Raw genomic sequence first — 9,372 nt, forward strand, 5'->3', positions numbered from 1 at the left:
ATAATGATTAAGCTCTAACTGTATGTAGGTTTTATTTTACAGGGGTACCTCGAGTTAAGTACTTAATTCTTTCCGGAGGTCCATTTTTAACCTGAAACTGTTCTTAACCTGAAGCACCACTTTAGCTAATGGGGCCTCCAGCTGCCACTGCGCCGCCGGAGCAAGATTTATGTTCTCATCCTGAAGCAAAGTTCTTAACCCGAGGTACTATTTCTGGATTAGCGGAGTCTGTAACCTGAAGCGTATGTAACCTGAAGCGTACGTAACCCGAGGTACCACTGTATTTGTTTTTTATCTTATATTTTGGAAATGTACATCCAGTTGTTTTTTCCTTCAAATGTTTGGGGGGCCCTCAAGAGAGTGGGGCCCTAAGCTATAGCTTGTTCGGCTTATATGTAAATCCAGCACTGTGTAACATACATGAACATGAGCAATACGCCAGTAAGCTGACTCGGCAGGATACAGGCTATAAATATGGGCGCTGGAGACACTGTCAGGCAGAATTCAGAATAGACAAGGAGATCTCAAGAGGATGCTATGCATCAGTCAGCTCCCAGAAGGATCATTTGCTGTCATGTCTAAGGGTTCTCTGGAAAAAGCAGTCACCTCACGCAGCAGGCTGAGGTCAGCTGGGAGGGGGAGCAGATGCAGCTCTGTGGAGGTGTGTGCCGCTCGCTGGATCCTGCTCTTGTAATAACAACAACAACAACAACAACAACAACAACAACAATTTATTTATTATTTATACCCCACCCATCTGGCTGGGTTTCCCCAGCCACTCTGGGCAGCTTCCAACAGAATATTAAAATACAATAGCCTATTAAACATTAAAAGCTTCCCTAAACAGTGCTGCCTTCAGATGTCTTCTCAAAGTCTGGTAGTTGTTGTTCTCTTTGACATCTGGTGGGAGGGCGTTCCACAGGGCGGGTGCCACTACCAAGAAGGCCCTCTGCCTGGTTCCCTGTAACTTGGCTTCTCGCAGCAAGGGAACTGCCAGAAGGCCCTCGGCGCTGGACCTCAGTGTCCGGGCAGAACGATGGAGGTGGAGACGCTCCTTCAGGTATACTGGACCGAGGCCATTTAGGGCTTTAAAGTTCAGCACCAACACTTTGAATTGTGCTCGGAAATGTACTGGGAGCCAGTGTAGGTCTTTCAAGACCAGTGTTATATGGTCTCGGCAGCCGCTCCCAGTCACCAGTCTAGCTGCCACATTCTGGATTAGTTGTAGTTTCCGGGTCACCTTCAAAGGTAGCCCCATGTAGAGCACATTGCAGTTGTCCAAGCGGGAGATAACTAGAGCATGCACCACTCTGGCAAGACAGTCTGCTGGCAGGGAGGGTCTCAGCCTGCGTACCAGATGGAGCTGGTACACAGCTGCCCTGGACACAGAATTGACCTGCGCCTCCATGGACAGCTGTGAGTCCAGAATGACTCCCAGGCTGCGCACCTGGTCCTTCAGGGGCACAGTTACCCCATTCAAGACCAGCTTTGCCTCTGCCGTCCTGTTCCCTCTCCAGCCTCCTTTTCTCTCCCCCACTTCTTTCAGTGCACCAGGGTTTCCCCAGCCTCCAGTTGCCTCAGGTGGAAGAGCAGGCGGAGGCAGGTTTTGCCTCAATTGGTAAAATGACCTTGGCCAGCCCTGCTCCAACAGCAAATGGAACATAAGATTGAAGCAGTCTGGAATGGGTTTCATTCGAGTTGGGTGCAAGGATAAGTAGTTTGCTTTGTCTAGTCTAAGTAGAGTGTGTGTGTGTGTGTGTGTGTGTGTGTGTGTGTGTGTGTGTGTTATGCATGTCAATGTCTAATGCTTGCTGTGTAACCAACGAAACCCACAGCCTTCACCCATAAGTGTTCTTACTGCTCTCTAATCCAAGAGAACCGCTGCCTTTGGCAGAACACCATTAAGACATTCTGAAAATGGTTTGAAATCTGCTCTCATTTGCCAGTCCCAGGGTTGCCCTGTTCTACAACCATGAAATGCCTGGGTAAACAGGAATGTTTTCAAAAATTTCTCCTGAAAATCAGTTAATGATGGAGACAGACGCACCTCACGGTGAATAAGTTACTGTGCTCTGAAGAATGCTCTGCAAGCTCCTTTCCTCTTAAGTGGAGGGCACTGACAACAATGACCAGTGCTGCACTTTTGTAATTTTACACTCAGGGGTCATCATCCTGGCACCCACATGTGTCAATATGCCTACCAGTACCTCCTAAGTCACCCAGAAAAGGTCTCAGTAAATATCCCCTTGAAAATCCACATTAGATTGTTTGTTGTCCCTGCTGAGTTTCTGTTTGCACTGACTTGGCCTCTCTTACATTGAATGCCCCCCTTTAAGCATGCAGACATTCCGTTGGATGCCAGGATTGGACACCCATCCTCCCATTATGAACAGAGGAGAGGTACACAGAGATTCTCCCTGTGAGCAAGTGGAGGTGTCCGATTCAAGTGCCTTTTTTCCATTGATGGAGGGCATGCCAGCACCATTTTGTGATCCTGTCATTTTTAGATATGGCAGCCATTTTGTTTTATACCTCACACTCATGGCAGCAATTTTATGACTGTCATCCACAGATGCTTTCTGAAAATTACAGATGTGCAGACTGGCAACACCCACTCGAGACTTAATGGTCTTTTTGTAGGGAGGGGGAGCACTATTTCAACATGTAATAAGTCAGGCTTTCCCTGACCCATAAGACTGAAACCTGTTATTACTAGATTTCTGTTTTTCTCTCTGCTTTTTTGCTACCGTTTTACCCTGTTAATGTTTGTTGTTCCATACACTGCCAAGATATTTAAATGTTAAGCAGTTTGGAAATGCTTTTAAATAAATAAATTGGAGTGGAAGACACTTTGATGTCGGGATGTGAACGTTCGGTTGTCTGGCAGTCATTCTGTCTTTCTCTCTCACACACAATTAAACCATCAGGAAATGAAAGTGATTCTACACACACACACACACACACACACACACACACCTCTTTTGTCAAATGGCATCATTATGAGTGGCCTGTCTCGCTCAGTCTTCAGTAAGTGGAGTCACTAATAATTAAGAAGCCGTCGCAATAAAAGCGAGCTCGTTAGGGAAGTTGACAGTGTTATTGGGAACCTGAAGGAAATGTGGCATTTGGCAAAAATTGAATTGGACATTAGATTGGCAGCAAGCAAAGTGTTGACTGAGATCAGCTTTATGGCGTATATAAGTCCAGTGGTGGTCTTTTTAGCTGCAATGGCTTCAGTTCAAAGGGCCAGGCTCAGTTCAAAGAGCCCGTTACTACCTATAAGCCCTAAATTAGGGTTGCCATATTTCAAGAGGTGAAGATCCAGACACAAAAGTTGTTGAGCTTTTTTAAGGCAAAATTGGAGCTTTTTTAAAAATAATAATTTTTATTAGTTTTCAATTAGAATCCAATAATAGCCTCTATATAACAATACCAATTTATAATACAATTAATAATACCAAGCCTTCAAATACTGAATTATATAATTTAGGTGGCCCTCCACGTCCTAGAATTAATGGTTTGATGGTTTTCTTTATTTCTCCATTCCAAAATACGGTAGTATTCATTTCAATTACATTCCAGTCATCATCATCATCTCTTATACAACAACTGCAATATTAATAACTTCACCAAAATCTACACTACTGACATGGGTTGCAATTCATCCGGATTTTCCCAGACATTTCAGCAATTTTTGTCCAGACACCATTTCCTGGACAATTCCTACCTAAATGGCAACCCTACCTAAATGACTTGGATTAGGCAGGACTGCCCCCCTTCATTAATCCCAGTCTTAAACCAAGGCTCCATCTGCACCATACATTTAAAGTACTGTTGTCCCACTTCAAATCGTGTGGCTTCACCCAAAAAATCCTGGGAATTGTAATATGTTGAGGCTGCTGAGGCCCCTTTTCCCCTTCACAGAGTTCACTGGTTTAACCCCTCTGGGAATTGTAGCTCTGTGACCAGGGAGAAGAATCGGTGGAAGAAGATTGGAAGAAATTTAAAGTTTATTTACAGAAACATTGTAAAATTAAGGAATGTTAGAAAGAGGCTGGAATGAAGTTATGTGGCTTTAGCAGAAATATTATAAAGGACTAAGTAAAAATAGGCTGTTAATGGAGGAAAGGTAAAGTTACATTATATTAAGATAAATTACAGGATAAAAATTGGGAAGTATGGAAAGGATTTGTTGAAATAGCTAACCGAACTAGAATACAAAAAAGGGAGGTGTGAGGAGGTCAAGGAAACAAGCAAATGAAAGATAAGTTATGGGAAGGTTTGTTGTGGGTTGTTTTTTCTTGTCTTTTTTTAATTGTTTTTATTTTTCTATTTTTCTGTTTTTTTACAAGTTTGTGTTTAATTTGGTGTTTTCTTTTTCTTTTTGTAACCTCTAAAACCTTAATATTTTTTTTTTTAAAAAAAAAGGGAATTGTAGCTCTGTGAGGGGAATAGAGGTGTCTTTTAGCAACTCTTCTACTTTGGATTGGTGGTGGCTCTCCAGGGCAAGAATCTGTCCCCATCATAGCTGTGCTCCAGAGTGTGTCCTTGGGGTTGGGGCTTTTGGTCCAAAGAGGTGAAAGCCTTTTGCTGAAACATTTCATCTAGAACAGGCATAGGCAAACTCCGGCCCTCCAGATGTTTGGGACTACAATTCCCATCATCCCTGACCACTGGTCCTGTTAGCTAGGGATGATGGGAATTGCAGTCCCAAACATCTGGAGGGCCGGAGTTTGCCTATGCCTGATCTAGAAAGCCAGGTTCAAATCTCAGCATAGTCCAAGCAAGCCAAGGTCAAGCTTGGGGAGCAAGGAGGGGAACTAGAGGAAGCAGAGACCTGTGTTGTTTTTATCAACTGGAAGCTTCACGAGAGAGACCTCATATACTGTGGCTTCATAGCTGCGGGTAGTAAAGGAGTTCTGGGGATTGCTTGCTCATGAGTTGCCAGACAATTGTAGGTCTGTACTCTTGCTAATGGAAACCCATTGCACAGCACAGTGGCCAATCCGTTGTGCAACAACGTCACCCAAATGCTTCCTATGTATTTTTGTTCATTCATTATTATTTTTTGTATACCGCTTTTCCGCACACACACAAAATGCTCAAAGCAGAGAACAGGCCTACGTTCCAAAAAACCCGTACAAAAAACCATTCCATAATAACGTACCAAAACAATAGCAGATATAATAACCTGCAAAAGAAACTCACGTCAATACTGTGAATATAAGATTACCGTACTTAAGCAACATACAGCATCCAATAGCAAAAATAACAAGGGAGCCTCACAGTTTCACCTTGGTCCTAGAAACACCATTCCCATGGTGTTTGTAAATTATTATGAACCATGTTATGATGTAACTCACTGCCCATATCTCCCTTTTGTAGAAAAGCCACTCTGTGTATTGTGATTTTGGGGGCTGAGGATGATGAATAGTGGCATACAACAGCTCTCCAGTACAAGCTTCAAGAGCTTTTGCCTTATTTGGTTTTTATTGATGAAATACAATATTGGGGGCAGATCTCCACTCATAATTCTTGTGGAACGGCGTTCCTTTGGCACAAAATGTTTTGCAAGTGGAGCAGGTATGCCGCTAAGAGACTTGAACTTAGTTCTGTATTGGATAGGACCCTCAGTAATAACAAAAACAAGAAGAATGACCTTGCTGAACATCTGATAAAGGTGCCGCTGCCTTCCAGCCTCTTGGAAGAGCATAGGATTGAAATTGAGGCCAAGGAAATTTGTTACAGCCTCGCAACCAAAAGCTTTTGTTTCGGGAGCTCAGCCTGTTTATGAGATGCTGCTGTTTTCCCCCTTAATTCCCCATGTCGAAATGGCAATGCATCCCGAGCAATTTCTATTAAACCGAAATCAGTTTGCATTAGTAACAATTAACTGTAAAAAAAAAAAAAAGAGTGTATTCATGCTTAAATTACATGCCGTTTTTATTGGCACTCGTAAACAAAGCCGTAAGGATGTTGCCTAAATTGACATAATGCATATTATCTTGTGCAACACTTCTCTCTGAATTAACGTGTTCTTTTCAACCTTTCTTTGGTCAACAAATGAAATTAAGGGAATAATCTTACTTGTAAAAAAAAATTAAAGGCCTTAAATTAAAGCCCCAAAGCAGGGGTTGCCATTTCAGCGCCTGCGGAAGTCAACATAAATGCCAGTGACGCCTATGGTGTTTCAGTAAATATCCCCTCAGAAATCTGCAATACATCAGAGACTGTTTCCTCTTTCTGCTCAGTTTCTGGTTTCACTGCATATTGCCTCCTTAAGTATGACCATATTTCATGCCAGGATTGGATGCCCACAAAGGAGATTTTGTGGGACTAAATACAGCAGCCTTTTCCTCCATTGATGTGGGGCAGGTCTGTACTATTTTGTGTTCCCATCCCTTTTCCTGCTTTTTAAGATATAGCAGCCATTCTGCCATGTCCCCACAGCAGCTCTTTTTCGTTAGGCCACGCCCCCAGAGAAGCCATTTTGTGACTGGCACCCACGTCACTTTCTCAGCATTGCAAATGTGTCCACCGACCCAGTAAGGCATAAGTCAGCTGCCCTAAATGGTTTTTGTTGGGGGGGGGGAGGTATCATAAGATAACATCTCATTTGTGAATCTGCCCGGTTATTAAGATTATCTGTGGAGGCCCATCCCTTCAGAAACTTTACATGGAAAAGGAGGCTTTTTAGTGGTTGCTTTGATACTGATTTTTTTGTAAGAGCTAAACTCAAAACTTTGGAACTCTCTGACTCATGATAACAAGCACACACCTTCACTGCACTCCTTTTGGCGCCTGCTAAAAACATTTTTGTTTAGACATGCCTCCCTAGATGTTTAGAAAGTTGATGCAAGGTTAGATCTGTTTTTATTCTATTGTTGTTTTAACCTTTTGAGAAAGTCTTCAGTTGTTATTAATTCTTCTTATCAATGATTTTATTGTTTCATCTTTGAGTAAACTGCTAAAGCAGTGTATATTTTTTTTTAATGAGATAAATAAGTAAATAAATAAATATATACAACTTCGTATATTTTACTTAATATTTTTTTCTTGTGCTTCCCTCTATAGTCGATGTTTCGAATTCTGTTGGTTCGTTGTTGTTGTTGTTGACTGGGTTTTTTCTTCCCCCTTTTAAACAGGTGTCAAAGCAGTGTTTTCCGGGCACTACCACCGAAATGCTGGCGGCTCCTACAAAAATATTGAAATGGTTATTTCGTCTGCCATAGGGTGCCAGCTGGGAGAAGACACCCATGGGCTAAGGGTGGTGGCTGTAACCCCCGAGAAGATTGTTCACAAATACTACAGTTTGAATGAACTGAGCAATCGAGAGGTCGAGAAAGACATTGCGGCTTTGCTTAACCAAAACTAGCCATTTCTTTCCTCTGCCACAATATTTGGGGGGTGGCCCTCTCCAGCCCAGGGCGAGGTATCAGAACTGTGCATTGTGTGATTTCCTTTGTTTTTTTTTTAAAAAAAGTTGGCCATGGCAAAGATTCCTCATCATAATCAGAAAGCACCTGAACGTCGCAAAGTCAAACAGGCAGTCAGAGGGATTATATTCACTTGTCAAGGGTGCGTATAAATTTAACTTGTGCTATAAAAGTAGTGACAGCGCTATTGATTTTGTAATTAAGGAGATATTCTGAGAATGCACTGTTCTTAGAATAAACCACTTTTATAGCAGTGCTTAAATGCACTCGCGAACAAACACACGGCACAACCGTCTACATGACAGCCCAATAAACAACAGGAGGCTGCAGGGAACCCAAATGCCACGTTAATGGAAGAATGAAAGGGGTTTGCCCTCAGTTCAAAGCAAATACTAGGTACACGTATGCAATTACAGGGCAGCTGTAAAAAGCTGGGAAATATTCTATACGTGTTTCTAATAAGGAAAGACACCTCTGACATGTGCTATTTGCCACAGGTCTATCATGCCTCACAGAGACTCCATCTGCCCTATACATTTAAGGCAGTATCAAGGCCACTTAGCAGTCATGGCTTGCCCCAAAGAATCCTGGGAGCTGTTCAGGGTGCTGGGAGTTGTCAGGAGACACCCCCCCAAAAAAATTCCTCTAACAGAGCTACAGTTCCCAGAGTTCCCTGGGAAGAGGGATTGGTTGTTAAACCACTCTGAGAATTGTATCTCCCTGCTAGGAAGGGGGCGTCTCCTCTAAGCACCCTTAACAAACTACAGTTCCCATGAATCTTTGGGGGGAGCCATGACTGTTTAAAGTGGAACGGACAGCAGGGTTGTCTCCTGTTGTGGAGGGGTTCCTGGCCTAGTGCCCTTGGATGGCTTTCTTTGACATCAGTGGGCTCGCCCTGCTGGTTATAGCAGCAGCAGCGTCCCACGCTTCACCAGTGTACCATCACAGCAGTGGATTGTGGGCAGTATAAAATGGTGGCTTGCCCAGGTGAGCTGCACCTGGGTGCTGTGTTCTGACCCCCAGGACCTTACAAGAGAGGACATTTCCAGGATCCAGGGAATCACGTCTCAAGAGACAACGCTCCACAGCCTTCCATTTAAATGCTCACTTTATGGCATTTTTGCGTTGATCGCTTGAGTAGGTCCTGCGCGTGTGTGCACTGCTCAACTGTAGGCACGATTTGACACTGATTCACCACCCATGAATCAGTCCTCTGAAAGGAAATCATTTAGAGCTTGCCATTTCCACCTCACTACAAACAAACCTAAATCAGCGGTGAGCTAATTTAACTGTTTGCAGCTTCAGCCAAGAAATTCCGGGAATTGTCGTTTGGTGAGAGTACGTAGAATTCCATTAGAGAGCCCTAAGTCATTTTCAGAAATACAATTCATGGCGCTCTGCCCTTTAAACCAACGGAACAATCGGTTTAAACCATTTTTTATTTTTATTTTTGCTGGTTTCTCCTCTTCTTACACATTTTGATTTCTTAAAAGAATGAAATTGAACTCACTCCGTGCTGGGGGAGTATTTACTCAATGAAGTAATGGGGTTAATTGAGGTCTTTTGAGTCCAGAGTTATTTGTAGATGGCTTAATAATCCTACAAAACTGGGGTATGTGGTTGTGTGGTTTTTTTCGCTTTTATGGTTTAATAGGTTTCTCGTGTTCCTTTGTGGGACCAGTCCACATTTTAAAGGATGGGTATATTCCTTATTAAGGAATATAATGTGTTGTGTCAGCACCAACCATGTGTCTTTTGGGGCTCCCAGGCTTTCCAAATATGTGTATGTAGGGAATTCACAGAAAAAATGGTGCTACAAATTGGTGTGAAATCACTTTTCAATGAATAACAAATCACCTTCCTGTGCTTTATAACAGCCTACATTTGGTGTGTGGTTATATAAGTGTGGTTATAAACCTGGGTGATATATTATCAA

At 42.8% G+C, this 9,372-nt stretch overlaps 1 protein-coding gene across 1 annotated transcript in view; it reads left to right on the forward strand.

The window, feature by feature from the left end:
- CPPED1 (calcineurin like phosphoesterase domain containing 1) overlaps positions 1 to 7,608 on the forward strand; it is a 68,311-nt gene extending 60,703 nt beyond the window's left edge. Inside the window, exon 4 of the mRNA XM_079952438.1 lies at positions 7,146 to 7,608. Coding sequence (XP_079808564.1) covers positions 7,146 to 7,375 — 230 coding nt within the window. The 3' untranslated portion in view covers positions 7,376 to 7,608. The remainder of the gene's footprint in view (positions 1 to 7,145) is intronic.
- Positions 7,609 to 9,372: the final 1,764 nt, after the last annotated feature.

Source organism: Podarcis cretensis, assembly GCF_951804945.1.
Source record: "Podarcis cretensis genome assembly, chromosome: 14".
Taxonomy (NCBI): domain Eukaryota; kingdom Metazoa; phylum Chordata; class Lepidosauria; order Squamata; family Lacertidae; genus Podarcis; species Podarcis cretensis.